Consider the following 15,920-nt stretch of genomic DNA (forward strand, 5'->3'; position numbering starts at 1 on the left):
AGCAGAAGGCCCCATGTTGGGCGGTAAAATCATGAGGAAAATTGTAGTATTTTCCAAATTTTGTCACTGAACTTTGAAATACAGCAGATTCTGAGTGAGCATCAGAATCCCTGAAACCAAGCATGAAGAGGTTAAAAAATCTTCCCCGGGCTGAGGAAGAGAGCAAAAATTTGGAGATAAGCTTTGCTAACTGCAGCTGTGCATACTCAGCATAATCAAGTGTTGTTTAAAACTAACCAGGTCTTTCTGTCCCTCCTTAGTATATGAGTGAGCTGTCTTTCCCATGAAATCAAGGTCCAGACATCAAGATTCAGCCTCACAAGGCCAAACGCAGGCTGAAGATGAAAACTAACCAGAGAAGTCCAGTCAGTCAAGGGAAAGAAATTCAGTCTTCAAGGCCAAACGCAAGCTGGTGGGAAGGTGCCAACCAGCATGGCCACATGCTCCCCCTCCCTTACCTAAAACCCCAGCCACATGCTCTCCCTCACAACCTGTAAAACCCTTTGTCTCCCATCTTTTGGGGAGAAGGGACAAATTTGAGAGCTCTCGTCTCCCGGCTGATGTCACCCAAAATAAAAACTCTTTCCTTGCCAGAAGGCTGGCATTCCAGTTTTTATTTGGCCCCTCTTGTGTGGCGGGTAAAGAACCCGGGTATGTATCCGGTAACATCCCCAGAAGGACTTGTCAAAACACGGAGTGCTCAGGCTCACCCCAGAGTTTCTGATTCTGTGTATGTTGGGGGGGGGGGTGATGCATGTGTTGGGTAGGGGGTGGTGAGAGGTGCAAGAACTTGCATTTCTAGCAAGTTCTTCAGTGATGCTGATGCTACTGATTGAAGGACCAGAGTTTGGGGACCACCGAATTAGAGAGACATTTAATATTACTAAACAAAGTCTCCAAGGGAGATGTTATTGTCATTTTATATCCTCAGAGAAGAGAAGCGGTTCTCTAGGAGTCCCCTTATGGCTAGTAGCCGGACACCCAAAACACTGCTCACTCGCCTGACATCTCTGAGAGCGGAAATCTGGGAGCGGCCCCTTTAAGAGAAAGCTAAGACACGCCCCTGCCACTCTTGCTCGCGGGTCTCCATTTCCCAGCGCACCTCGCGGTGCCGCGTGGGCGTTGCCATGGAGAACGTGAGGGCGCCTCACGCCCGCCGGATGCAGGGCAGAAACTACATTGGCCAGACGGATCCGGGAGAAGGCGGCAGGCTCTGGGCCAATCACGGCCCAGAATAAGAGCTATTTCCTGAGGCGGGACCTCCGGCGTCGCCACTATGGACGTTCACTTTGCTTTTGGCAGGACGTTCCGTACCGCCCTTGTGGATCCGAGCGCTGTGTCGGGGCCGCTCCCCAGGCGCCTCCTCGGGACCCAGCCGAGGAGACACTGAGGAGGATGGGACCAACCTCCGCGCCTTCGTGCACTCTGTGATCCCCCGCCCTCCGTCCTGGCGGCCCCCAGAGGCGGCGCCCTGGCCCCTGTCCGCGTTTACCGGGTGGAAACAGAGGCTCTGAGTACGGCGGGCGGGCCCCGGCCCCGTGGAGGTGTGGGGGCCGACTGAGGCCGCGGGACCTGCCCGGGTCCGATGGCGGCGGCGCTGAGGGACCTGGTGCGGGTGAGTGGAGGGTGCCCGCGGCCCTCACTCGGACCCCCACCCACACGGTCCCTAGGCCCCCCCCTCCCCCTTCGCCTCTCTTTCTTTGCTACTGGGGACCCTAGGGTCACTCCAAGCCCAAAGTCCTGAGTCCTGGCCAGGGTTCATGTGGAAAGGTTCTCATTTCTGGAGTCCAGTGGGACAGGTGTGGGAAGCTGTTTCAGGCATAGGGCCCAGGATGTGCAGTTGCTCGGAGTGCTGAGGGAACCGCAGGTCTCCCTTATGTCTGGTGGACAGGAGTCAGGCCTGGAATCTGAGGGTGGTGGGAGCCGTGGGAGGTTTGGAGCAGAGGAGAGAGGTGATCTGACTCAGATGTTCACGAGATCCTTCTGGCTGCAGAGTGGAAAACAGACGGGGGTGGGGGCGGTAAGGGTGAGGGAAGAGAAAGGGAGGCCCAGAAGGATGCTGATCAGGTGAGTGGTGGTGGCTTGGTCAGAGTGGTGACTGGAATTGGGAGTAGTTGGATTTTGAGTTAAGCCAGCCAGACTTTATGATGTGGAGGGTGATAGAGAAGTGGAGAAGGCGGGGCTATCCCCAGGGATTTTGGCCTCAGCAACTAGAAGGCGGAAGTGCATCAACTGAGGTGAGGAAGTCGGTGGGTTGAGCAGGTTTCAGGGAAGATCAGGAGGTGGATTTCGACCATGTTGAGACTCCCGAGTGGAGGTGTTGAATGGGCAGCTGACATGCAGGTCCAGTTATGCTGAGGGATTTGCTTGGAGACATCTACCCAGCAGTACCCAGCCTGTGAACCGAGGTGGAGCCCTGGTTCAGATTTAAGAGGGGGCATCTTTAGGTCATGGTGATGGGTGCCTTACCGGGGCAGCTGAGCACTGGGTGGCAGGCCTGGGTACCTGGGCAGGGGTGGTGGGCGTCATAAAGTCAGATGAAGGGAGGAGCAGCTGCGAGGGAAGTTGTGTGTGGGAGAGGAGGGTCCAGAAGGTCCCAGAGACGGAGTCTGAGGCACGTTGAAGATTGAGGTAGGATGACAGTGGGACTGGGGCTGGTGCTTATTCACCCCTTAATGGGCTCACCAGCCTTTCTTGGTCACCCTCTGTGGGGCCTGGCGGTTTCAGTCAGAATGGAGGATTAGCTCAGTGGCTGACAGTCAGCTGGGAGTGTCCCAGGCCTGGGGTGGGAGATGGTGGGGCTGGGCTTTGAATGTGCATTAGGAGGAAAAAAGAATGCTGTAGTTGGAGAGAGGACAGCATGTGGAAAGGCAGAGAGGCCTGAAGGTACCCGAGATCCATGTGTGGTCTGGATGGCTGAGGGTTGAAGGTAGGAATAGGACCAGTTGAAGAAACTATGAAGGAAGGGCTGGGTGCCACCCTTGGCAGTTGGGACTTTTGGAAGTCGGGATCAGGATGGGCTCCTGGTTGACCTTACCAAGTAGCCAGGCTGCCATATGCAGAGCGGCATGTGCCGGCAGATACCCACTGTGTGGGCCACAGGATGGTGATGGGGTCTGGAGATGTGCATACAAAGACTGATGTGTAGAGGGAGTGTGGATCGATGGACTGGGGTCCTGCTACTGGGGGCCTATGGGAGAAGGGTGAGCCCCAGTCTGGTGTTGCTGGGAGGCAGGATCTGGGGACCCAGGGGAATTGCCTGGCAGGAGAGAGTGGGGCCCTACATACCAGGTCTACAGCTTAGTCTGTCTGCCCACCTGCCTGCTGTTTGAAGGAGGACACAGTGGCACCCATGGCATTGGAGCTTGGGGAGGAGGGTGACTTGGGAGTGTGTTGGGAGGTGGTTTAGGGGTCAGAGACTACTCACTAGAGAGGTGGTGGGATGCGGGATCATGGGCCTAGGCCTGGATAGGTTCATCTGTGTGGTGTTTTGTTGTTTTTCTGCTGCTTTTGGTCTGGTTGACATAGCTACCCTCATCATGGCAGGGCTGGGGAACCTTTGAGGACGTGGCTGTGTACTTCTCCCAGGAGGAATGGGACCTCCTTGATGAGGCTCAGAGGCACCTGTACCGTGATGTGATGCTGGAGAACTTGGCCCTTGTGGCCTCGCTGGGTAAGGCCCTCCCACCCTTCCAGCCTCTTGTTCTAGGCTCTGCCCTTACTCTTCTCCCAGGAGCAGCTTGTCTTCCCACAGCTCAGCATGGGCGCAACTTCCTCCCCTGGACTGTCTGCTGTGGCAGAGCTGGGCTGCAGGCACAGCCTGCTCCTCTCCCCAGAGAGCCCCAACACCTGCTTCTGAAGCCTTCTGGGGAGGGGCTCAGGGCCAGGAGTCTCTGTCTGGCTGCCTGAGTCTGTCCACATTGGTGGCACCTCAGTCCCCAGGTTCTGCCCCCTTTTTCTATCAGACATTTCCAGGAGCCTGGCTGTGCCATGGACTGCAGACATCGACATGGTCACCGCTTGTGGGGACCACTAGGCTGTTCCTGTGGGACGCTCCTCAGAGACTTATTTTGTAACATTGAGTTTTCCTCCCAGTTGCAAAGATGACACAAGCTCCCTTTGGTCTGTCACAGGGTGGGTTGCTCTGAGCTGGGCCAGCCACTTACCCACCCTGTCTTTCTCCCAGGACTTGCATCTTCCAAGTCCTGTGTGGTTGCCCACCTGGAACAGGGCAAAGAGCCCTGGGTGCCTGACAGGGTGGGACGTGTCTCCAGCCACTGCAAGAGAGGGTGGGAGGGAGGCTGGCTCCAGTGAGTGGGAGCTGGGGGCAGAGGTGACATTGGGGCTGGGCTCACATTGTACTGGGCACCACCCCCATTGTGGCCAGTAGTGTTTGTTGCTGGGGCCAGTAGCACTTTCCTTCTTCATTCGAGACACTCTACCTTCTTGCCATTTCTACTTTGGCACTGGGCCCCAGATGACAGACCATCCTACCACTCTGATCTCCGTGTCTCCCCCATTCCCCTCCTCTCCTCCCTTTGCAGGGCCATCCTGCATTAGCCTACAGTGAGTGTATTATGAGATGTGCACACCATATATAGTATCTTCATACAGACTTTGAGCACCAGATGCCCAGTTGCAGCTGGATTTTCCTGGGCTTGTGCACACCACTCTGTGTCTCCTTTTCCTGTCAGAGACCTCCTGGGACCTGCCTATATTGGGTCCTGCTGAAAGCTGAGGAGTGAGTTGGAGACCCTGCCTCTCCCAGCCTGAACCCCACCCCTGTTCTCACACGTGCTGAGGCCTTGCCTTCTGTGGCCTTCCTGGGCCCAGTCCTGCACCGCTAGTTCTTCCTCACCGTGACTTGATCCTACAGACTCATTCCTCAATGTGTCAGACACACATCTGTGAAGGGGCGGCCCCCTCCCAACAAAGCCTACATACACTTCACGAGCATTTCTCTGCTTTCAGGTTATTGGTGTGCAGTGGAGGACACCCCTCCTGAGCGGGGTGTTTCTGTAGAAGGAGTGCTCCAGTTCAGGACCCCTAAGCCAGGTCCTCCTTACACCCAGAAGGCCAATACCTGTGACATGTGTGCCCCCATCTTGAAAGATGTATTGCACCTGGCTGAGCACCAGGGAATATACCCCAGGCAGAAACCATACAAGTGTGAGGCATGTGGGAGAGGCTTCTTGCTCAGTGCAGACTCTCACCAGCACCAGAAGAAGCACAGTGGAGAGAAACCCTTCACGTGCAAGGCATGTGGTAAGGCTGTCCTGGACAGCCACAACCTCCAGCACCAGGCTACCCACAGCAAGGGGAAGCCATGCAGGAGCACTGAGCACAAGGAGGCATTCCCACTTAGCCCCAGTCACCAGTTGCAGCAGGGAGTCAGTGCCAGCGACTTCAAGTGCAGCGACTGCGTGCAGGCCTTCCTGAAGGCCTTTGCGCTCCTTGACCACTTAACTCACTCTGAAGAGAGACCCTTTAGATGCCTGAAAGGTGGAAATGCCCCCAAAGAGAAATCAACCCTTGTTCATCCCCCCAAAATTCACACTGGAGAATCATTCCATGTGTGTAAGGAATGTGGGAAGACCTTCAGTGACCTGCTTAAACTGAGGACCCATCAGGAAGTTCACACTGGAAAAACACATCACAGCTGCAGCAACTGTGGGAAAGCGTTCACCCGCAAACACTCACTTGTTCAGCACCAGAGAGTTCACACTGGAGAAAGGCCTTACGAGTGTGGCCAGTGTGGGAAAGCCTTCACTCGCAGCTTCCATGTTGTTCGGCACCAGAAAGTTCACAACACAGAAAGGCCTTATGAATGCAGACAGTGCCGGCGAGTCTTCAGCTGTATCTCCAACTTTGTGGAGCACCAGAAAGTACACACTGGAGAAAGGCCTTATGAGTGCAATGAATGTGGAAAAGCCTTCATTAACAGCTCCCATCTTGTTCGGCACCAAAAAGTTCACAACACAGAAAGGCCTTTTGAGTGCAACAAATGTGGAAAAGCCTTCCGGCAAACCTCCAAACTTATTCTGCATCAAAGGAGTCATACCGGAGAAAGACCTTATAAGTGCAACCAGTGTGGGAGAGCCTTCAGTTGCCCCTCCAACCTTGTTCCACACCAGCGAATTCATACTGGAGAAAAGCCTTATGAGTGCTCTGAATGTGGGAAAGCCTTCAGTCAGAGCTCTGCCCTCATTCAGCACCAGAAGGTTCACACCAGAGAAAGGCCTTATGAGTGCAGTGAATGCGGTAAAGCCTTCAGCTATAGTTCCAACCTTGTTAAGCACCGGAAAGTTCACTCTGGAAAAAGGCCTTATGAGTGCAGCCAGTGTGGGAAAGCCTTCAGTGAAAGCACTATCCTCAGTCAGCACCAGAGAGTTCACACTGGAGAAAAGCCTTATGCATGTAACAAATGCGGAAAAGCTTTCCGCTACAGCTCAAACCTCTCTAAGCACCAGAAGGGTCACACTGGAAAAGAGCCTTCTTGGTGCAGTGAACGTCAGAACGCCCTCAGCCAGAGCTCCAGCCTCACTCAGCACCTGAAAGGTCATACCAGAGAAAGGCCTTAGGAGTGTGGCAAAGGTGGAAGAGCACTAGCCAGGGCTTTCTCCTTGTTCACCATAAAAGGACTCACTCCTTTTATGAGAGAAACCTCTGTGAAAGGAACTTTTACGAGGAAGCTGTCAGCCAAAAATTGAAACTTGCACATCCCAACACCCCTACCAGGAAATAGCCTGTGAGTGCAATACGTGGGAAGCTTTCAGGAGCTACACTGCACTTTCTAACCTGTCCAGGTGCTTTGCCAGATTACATCACTGCCAGATGCCATGTCACCTCTACCAGCTGGCAGGTCGCCACAGCATGTGCCTGTCATCTCAACATACTCAGGGATGGCAGACCTTGTGCTCTCTCATTCCCTGGAGGGAGCCATGAGTGATGGGAGCCCTTTGGGGTGGCTTCATTTTCCACCTCTCCCATGTCCCAGTGGTTGCCCTGACCTAGTTCTCTCCAGGAGGATCTGGAGTCTGAGGACTTCCAGAGGAAGTTTCCCTTCTTTGTGGGCATTGTTGAGTCTACAGATGATGCCTGCAATGGATTTGTCCAGCCTTCAAATCACCCAACCCTGGAATCGCCTGCCTCTATAGAGAGTGATAATAAAGGCCTTATTGGTGGAGCCATCTTTAATCTTGTGACTCCATCTATTGTGTGTGGGGAGAGACTGAGAACAAAATTGAGCTCTAACAGTCCAAAGCGGGGAAGGGCTTTGTGGGAGGCCCGAACATAGACAGTAGAATGGTAAGGAATAGTTTGCAGTCTTGTGTCCCAGATGCAAGGACTACCTGTTGGGCCCAGAGCTTTGGGAATTGGGTATTTGGTGTGGCAATCTCCAGTACTTCCTGGTCCCTTGTTCCTGGAAATGTCTCATACTCCCCAGTGGTGTTGAGGGGCCACTGTCTCCTGGGACCTGCCCATGAGTAAGGCACCTGAGATCCAGAATCTGTAGGTAGGTGTCACTGGATGTAAGATCTGCAGGGGCCAAGTGGAACCATAAGTGGGTGCAGAAACACTGGGCTTGAGGTCAGGGAATCAGGGAGACTGGCAAATGGAGGAGGTATGGCTCGTGCTGTGCCTGGGCTGCATCACACCACTCACAAGAGCTGACTGCTCAACTCCACATTCAGTGACATCACATGGGTAGCTTCAAAAAAACAATAGCTCTCTGCAAAAAGCAAATGAACCTGATACGCAGTGTTTGCCAAATCTGCTGACAGTCACCGTGGCCACAGGAGAGACTCACCTCCTCATCTTGCCCTCTAGAAAAGTGTGACATCCCTTTAGAATGGGCACAATCAGTGGTGTGCTGCTCACTGCCAGAGCAAATAATCTAAAGGTGGTGTGGATTCCTGTAGCCTCCCTGGGCTGTTCACTTCAAGGCCATCACTGCATAGCCAGGGACCCTGGGACTGAGAGAAGGGAGATTCTGTAGTCCAGGATTTTTGTGGCCCAGCCAATATTCCCATGAGCATGGTGGCCATGGCCTTCATCATCTGCTGGTTTCTGCTGCCACTGAGGCAGGGCTTTCCCCAGGTATAGGGGTCAGAGATGGTGAAGCAACATATGGTTGCCCCATTTTCTGGTTTTCCAAGAGGAGTGAGAGATCTACATTTTTATGTGGAGGCTTTTGATTTTATAAATGTTGAAAGCTATTTCCCAAAAATTTCTATACAAAGTTGTGTATGTGTGTGTGTGTATATATATGTACACACAAACACACACACACACACCCCCAGGAACACGTGCAGTCCACATTATACGCAACCTATATATGTGGGCTGCACATGTGTTCCTGGGTCAACACTTGTGAATCTCAGAAAATAAGCAAACCAGGTTGTAGGGAGGCCAGACATGTAGGGTATCTCCAGATGCGAAGGCTTTTGGCCCAGTATTTGCTCCATAGCATGTGGCAGGGGCAGTGGCACTGCAGCCGCCACTCCACTCAGGATGACTCTTCCCCCTAGTCCCCTTAAGCTGACCACACCAGGGTGGCATCCCAGCCGGCTTGTGGTCAGCCAAGTGTGCGGTGAGTCTGTCTCAGCTCTCCCCAGCATCCCAAGACATCAAGGTGACCCCTAAACTCAGGCCATACCTTCTGGGTATAATAATTGTCTTCCACCAACATGGGGGGCTTGGCATCATGGTTAAAGTCCAGGTAAACCTTGAGGCCTCAGAAATCCAAGCAAGGACAGACATGGATCAGCCAGAGCTCAACTCCTTGTACCCATGTGGTCAGCTATGGTTGGACAGCCCTCATAACACTGCCCCCATGCATGGGGGAAGTCTTTACCCGCCTTCTGCTCTCCCCACCAGAGCTCGCTGCACACCACCCAACTTACCAGAACCTTAACATTTTCCTGGTGATGCCAGAACATGCCAAACAAAGGCCTGTTGGTTCTGAGTGTTTGATCTCTCCAGAGTACCAATTTATGTGGAGCTGAAGTTCTCCCCAGCGTGAGGTGTCCAGGGACCCTCAGCCTGCACAGGCCCTCCCCTGGGTGTTAGAGTTGCCTGGGGCCATTTAGACTCAGGCCTCAATCAGAGCTCAATCCCCTAATCCTGAGTGGTCAACTATGTGTAGACCTTGTAAAATTAAGTCTTTTGGTGAAGAGACCTTGATTTGGTGAAGTGTCCTTGACTTCATCCTGCTTTCTGGTCTTTCCAACAGGGCTCTGTGTAAGGCAGCCAGCCTGCTGTGTGTGTGGCACACGTCTGTGTCTGTGTAACTGTATGTGTGCATGTGCCAGAACAGCCAAAAGAAAGCCCTCGTGGCTCTGAGTATCTATGAATTGGGGCTACCAACATTCATCTTGACTCTACAGGAAGGTCAGCCTGTGAACCAGCCACAGAGGACGGCAGCATTGATTGACAGCCAAAGGCAGCCCTTCTGGTGTGTGTGTGAGGAAGATCAGCCCGGAGCTAATATCTGATGCCAACCCTCCTCTTTTTTTGCTAAGGAAGACTGGCCCTGAGCTAACATCCCTGCCCATCATCCTCTACTTTATATGGGACGCAGCCACAGCATGGCTTGACAAGTGGTGCGTCGGTGCCCGCCTGGGATCCGAACCTGCGAACCCCGGGCCACCAAAGCAGAGTATGCGCACTTAACTGCTGCACCATCAGGCTGGCCCCCAGAGGCAGCCCTTTATTTTTATTTATTTATTTTTTTGTGAGGAAGATCAGCCCTGAGCTAACATCCATGCCAATCCTCTTCTTTTTGCTGAGGAAGACCAGCCCTGAGCTAACATTGCCAATCCTCCTTTTTTTTTGAGGAAGATCAGCCCTGAGCTAACATCTGCCAATCCTCCTCTTTTTGCTGAGGAAGACTGGCCCTGGGCTAACATCCACGCTCATCTTCCTCCACTTTATATGGGACGCTGCCACAGCATGGCTTGACAAGCAGTGCGCTGGTGCACGCCCAGGATCCGAACCGGCGAACCCCGGGCTGCCGCAGCAGAGCGCGCGCACTTAACTGCTTGCGCCACCGGGCCGGCCCCCCTCCTCCTCTTCTTTTTCCCCCCTTTTCTCGCCAAAGCCCCAGTAGATAATTGTACATGATAGTTGCACATCCCTTTAGTTGCTGTATGTGGGACGCCGCCCCAGCATGGCCGGACAAGCTGTGCGTTGGTGTGCGCCCGGGATCCGAGCCCAGGCCGCCAGTAGCGGAGCTCACGCACTTAACCGCTAAGCAACGGGGCCAGCCCCAAGGCAGCCCTTTTGACATCACTTGAGCCCTAGATCCACTTACTGCCTGAAGCCAGATGCCAAGTGGACTTTTGGTTTCAACACAGCAAAACTGGCCAAGACAATTCAATGGGGAAAAGATAATCTTTTCAACCAATAGTGCTGGAACAACTAGATAGCCATACACAATAACAACAATAACACACCTCTACCATATGCAACCTCAAGTCACATGGAAAGTTAACTCAAAATTGATCACAGACATAAGTGTAAAACTTATAACCATTAAAATTCTAGAAGAAAGCAGTGACTTTGGATTTGGTGGATTTCTTAAATATAACATAAAAAAACATGACAATAAAAAGATAAATCAATTGGACTTCATCAAAATTTTAAACTTTCACTTTTCAACAGTCACTCTCAAGAAAATGAAAATGCAAGCCCAGACTGGGAAAACGACCTGCAAAACAAATTATGACAAAAGACTTGAATCTGGAATATATAAAGAACGCCTACATCTTAAAAGACAACCTAATGTTTAAAAGTGGGCGAAGGTGACCTGAACATTCACTTCACATAGATGGCAAATAAGCACGTGGCTTCTATGCAGAATGTGTTCTTTTATTTCGAGCTCACAACACCCCATTGGTGTTCCAGAGACAGTGAGGCAGTTAAGAGCACAAACTCAGGAGCTGCACCCTGTACAGTCCTGTCCCACGACCCCAGAAAATTAGTTGTGTGCTCCTGGACACGTTACAAAGTCTCCGTGATCCCGTTTCCCTATATTTAACTGATGATTTGTATGGTTGTGGCAGATCTGCAGGTCCTGAGAAACTGCACCCCCTCCCCCAGGGGACTGAGTCATCAAGGCAGAGTCGTGGCTGCCTTGTAGACAGGGCGCAGTCACTCCAGGCGGCCAGTCTCTCCCACTCCCGACTTCTTCACACTCAGTGTTTCCTTACCACCTAATATACCCACCTGGCTCTTAAATGAATACAAGGAGGTGACCCTGCCTAACAGGGTCTGGTGTCCAGAGGGCAAAGAGCTTCCTGTCACTGCTGCTGGGATGTGATGCAAAACACCTCCAGAGCAGGAGAGCAGCAGCCTCTCCTCCTGGATCCACCTCTCCCTTCCCCAGGTGAGCTCTTGTATCCAAGTCACAAGATACAGAACATGGAATCTTTCAGCCTTTCCCAGGAGGGCATGGAGCAGAAATGCAAATTAGGATACACACTGGAAAGGAAGAGGTCAAATTGTCCTTATTTGCAGATGATGTGATCCTGTATGTAGGAAACCCCAAGGAATCCATTTCAAAGAAAATCCATTTTAAGAAACTTACTATAATAAACAAGTACAGCAAGCTGGCAGGATAAAAACCAAAACCCTAGCAAGAAAGAATATGAAAATGAAATTAATGAAATGAAATTAATGATTCCGTTTGGAGTGGCCTAAAGGAGAATAAGATAGGAGTAAATCTAACAAAGGATGTGCAACACTTGTACCCTGAGAACTATCAGACAGTGTGAGGAGACACTGCTGAGAGACATTCCATGTTCATGGATTACAAGACTCAATGTTTTAAGATGCCAATGCTCCCTAAATGGATATACGGATTCCATGCAATCCCTATCGAAACCACAGGTGATGTTTTGGGTAGAAACTGACAAGTTGATCCTAAATTCATGTAGATTATGCAAAAGACTTACAGTAGCCAAAACAATTTTGACAAGGAACCAAGTTGGATTTACCTTACCTAATTTCAAAAGTTTCTATGAGGCTGTGGTAATCAAGACAGTGTAGTACTGGCACAAGGACAGACATATAGATCTTGACAGACTTGAGAGTACCAAAATTCCCTTACTCAATTGATTTTCAACAAAGGTACAATGTGCAAAGATAGTCTTTTCTACAAATAGTCCTGGGAAAATTAGATATCCACATGTGAAAAGATGAATTTAGACCCTTACCTCACACTGTACATAAAAGTTACCACGAAATGGATGATAAGTATAAATATAATAGCTAAAACTATAAAATTTATAGGAGAAAACACAGGAGAAAAATTTTCCCTTTTGGTTAGGCAAAGAATCTTTTAGATAGGGCACCAAAAGATAATACATAAAAGAAAAAACTAATAAATTAGATTTCATCAAAATGTAAAATTTTGTTCTTCAAAAGACACAATTAAGAAACTGAAGATAAGCCACAGAATGAGATGCTTGTACATATATTATGGATTCTGAATACAGAACATATAAAGAAGTTGTACAACTCAGTAAGAAGAAGCCAACCCAATTAGAAATGAGCAAAAGATATGAACAGACATTTCATCAAAGATGACTAGATGGTTAATAAGCATATGAAAAGATGCCCAACATCATTATTCATTAGGAAAATGTAAATTAAAACCCCATTGAGATTACAGTTTAATGAGTACAGAGTTTCAGTTTAGGATAATGAAAAAGTTTTGGAGATGTATAGGCATGATAGTTGTACAACTGTGTGAATTTACTTAATGCCACTGAACTGTACACTTAAAAATTGTTAAAATGATAAGTTCTATGCATATTTTACCACAATTTAAAAAAATCCATTGAGATACCATTTCACACCCACTAGGATGACAAACGACACCAAGTGCTGATAAGAAGGTGGAGAAATTGGAATAGTTCTACAGTGCTGGTGCTAATATGAATGGTACGGCCACTCTGGAAAACAGTTTGGCAGTTTTTCAAGAGTTAAACATAAACTTATGATATGACTCAGCAATTCCACTCCTAGGAATTGACACAAGAGAAATGAAAATATACGTCTACACAAAGGTTTGTAAGCAAATGTTCCTAGCAGCATTATTCATAATACCCAAGAACTGGAAACAATTCAAAAGTCCACCAACGGATGGTAGATAAAGAAAATGTGGTATATCCATGTTATGAGAGGTTCAGGGATTCGATCAGAGATGTAAAAAACACTTTCCACTCCAAGCAAATGGACTGAAGGTATATTTTATTATATAGAGCATAGTAAAGGCGATAGTCTGCAAACAGATCCGAATAGGTCAAATAATAAGAGGGAAAAAACACCAGCTCGACTGGAAAGGGAAAACATCCTCAACGGCTGAGATAGCAGCAGATTCGAATAGGTCATATAAGAACAGGGAAAAACATCAGATTGATCGGAAAGGGAAACACCAGATCGACTGAAGGGAAATGACACAAATCAACCGGAAAGAGAAACACCAGGTTGACTGAAAAGAGAACACATCAGATCAATTACTTCACAATAAATCAATTACTCACAACATCCATGCCCCACTGCTGGGAGAGTCCTGTCAATCGACACGGCTGGGCAGGAATCACTCGTCCTGGGCAAGGCGTCCCTTCCACAGGTGGAACTCGCACCAGGCCTCAGTTTTCAGCAGTTTATATAAGCAGTTACAGAGTTTACAGAGCAAGCATTTTGCATTCCCACGCACAAATGGTTATCAGTGGCATACGTCCCAGCCCAATAGTTGTGTACGTGCATTGTTTACCCTGCTTATCGTCCCAGCCCGGCACAGATGGCCAGTCTGCCCCAGGCTGCGGCACCCAAAGGGCCTTGAAATTTTTACACATTGCAACTCTCTCCATGGGAGAAGGGCCAGTTCCCACCACGCAGAAAGCAGCTTTTATATTTCTTTTTGTGCTGGTGGCTGTAGGTCAATGGAGCGGCCAAACATGGCTGTACTCATGTCAAGACAATCCATACAAGCGAATATTATTCAGCAATAAAATGGAATACTGACACATGATGTAACACGAATGAACATCAAAAACATTATGCTAAGTGATAGAAACTATACACAAAAGGCTACATATTGTATGAGTCCAGTGATGTGAAATATCCAAAAAAGGTAAATGTATAGAGATATAAAAGTTAGTGGTTGCCAGGGGCTGGGTGTAGGAGTGGGTTTTGGCTACAAGTGTCCAAAGGAACTTTTTGCGGCAATGGCAATGGAGTGAGATGATAATGGTGGCACAGCTCTATAAATTTACTAAAAATCATTAAATTGTACACTTATAATGGGTGTATTTTATAATATATAAATTGTACTTCAATAAAGCTATTTAACAAACAGGACTATGGGCTGTTCTTTCTCATAGTCCAGGAGTTCCTGACCATGTGGTGATTACTAAAAGTATCCAGCCCTCTGGGAGACAACAGGAATGCATAAAACCTTTACATTACGAGTATAGCTGTGGGAGACATACATGGCTACAGGCCTTCAGACCCGGTGCACACCCTCATCCTATGAGGGCCCAACCATTGAGCAGTTTGCCAGGCTCCCCCATGCCCTACTTCCTCACACCCAGTGTCTACTTACCCACTTACAGTACCTACCTGGTCCTTGTTGGAATACGAGGGGGTGATACACTACCAGGGCCTGGCCTCCAGAGGACTTCCTTTCAACACTGCTGGGGGAGACACTCCCCGGAACAGAGACCATCATCTTGCTTCTTCCAGGCCAACCACTGCCTTCCCCAGGCAAACTCTAGGTCAGAAGCTTCAGAACACAGAGGCTTTCATTCTTTCCCAGGGGAGATGGGGTAGAAATGCAAACTGGGTCACAGCTGGACAGAGATGCTCCATACCTTGCTGCTGTGTCCTCTGTCAGGTGCTCCAGGGGCCCTGATGGCCAGTCTGGGAGCACCTCTGTTCTGTTCTCAATTTACTCCATCTGCTAAACAGGAATCCAGCATCAAAGGTGAATTAATTGGTGATGTATTCATTATCAAACAGTTCGGAGCAGTCTGAGGTCACAGTACCAGGGCTGGGTGATGACAGGACTGCAGAAAACCTTTATGTCATGCAAACTAGAAGAAGCTCAATGAAGGCAGACTTCACAATGTCCATGAACAACAGGCAACTTACCCAGAAGCCCCCCCAGAAACCATCCCATCAGGCCCCTCGCTCACAGTGGGAGTCATGTCCATGCCAAACTCAGTCACGGGTAAGCAGCACGACGCCACTCCAGTGAGTCCAGGGCCACTCACCATCCCTCCAGGGGAGTGCAAGCAGGGAACAGGGTCTGCTTACGCTGTTGGGGGGTGACCATCAACACAGAAAGGCTTCTTCCACAGGACCCAGCAGTGCGAAAGTTCTCCCAAAGTCCCTCAGCAGGTCACAAAGTACAATGTGGCCCCTACAGGCTTCCCCACATGCAAAGCAGTCATGAAGTGTCTCCCCAGGTGGAGGTTCTTCTATATGAAGTCAGCTTGTGGCTGAAGGCTACTCATATAGGGTCTTTCTTGGGTGTTAACTCTTTTTCACTGAATGAATTTAAAAAAAAAAGAAGCTGATTATTTAAAATGAAATGTTAAAAAAAAAAAAGGCAGCTGAAAACTTGACTCCATTCACTGCTCTCAAAAAGCTTTTTTCGAGTGAAGCTTCTGGTGTTGGGCGAGGCGGGAGCTGTGGGCGACAGCTCCCCCACACTGGCTGTACTCCTGGGGGCTTTCTCCAGTGTGTCATTCTACACAGAACAAAGCAGAAACTGCAGTTTTCTGCTCTCCTACTTACTACACTCACAACTTAGTAACTTGCTGCTGCAAAATAGGATTAAATCTGTGAGACGAGGCTTTCCAACATTAGCTGTACTCATTATGCCTTTCTCCAATAGGGCTTGTGTG

The 15,920-nt window shown here is 49.6% G+C and overlaps 1 protein-coding gene across 2 annotated transcripts; it reads left to right on the forward strand.

The window, feature by feature from the left end:
* The first annotated feature begins 1,270 nt into the window (after nt 1-1,270).
* On the forward strand, nt 1,271-10,138 carry LOC101399160 (uncharacterized). Of its 2 annotated transcripts, XM_087421994.1 has the most exons (3): nt 1,271-1,615; nt 3,547-3,673; nt 4,972-10,137. In XM_087421994.1, the coding sequence occupies exons 1-3, from the start codon at nt 1,586-1,588 to the stop codon at nt 6,579-6,581; spliced, it is 1,767 nt and encodes a 588-aa protein (XP_087278120.1). In that variant the 5' UTR covers nt 1,271-1,585; the 3' UTR covers nt 6,582-10,137. The 2 variants fall into 2 exon arrangements, with proteins under 2 accessions (XP_087278120.1, XP_087278121.1); XM_087421995.1 differs by lacking the exons at nt 1,271-1,615; nt 3,547-3,673 and adding an exon at nt 3,910-4,741 and having other exon boundaries at nt 4,972-10,138.
* The last annotated feature ends 5,782 nt before the right edge of the window (nt 10,139-15,920 follow it).

The sequence above is a fragment of the Ceratotherium simum genome, chromosome 33 (assembly GCF_057802395.1).
Source record: "Ceratotherium simum simum isolate JZ-2026a chromosome 33, ASM5780239v1, whole genome shotgun sequence".
NCBI classification, from domain to species: domain Eukaryota; kingdom Metazoa; phylum Chordata; class Mammalia; order Perissodactyla; family Rhinocerotidae; genus Ceratotherium; species Ceratotherium simum.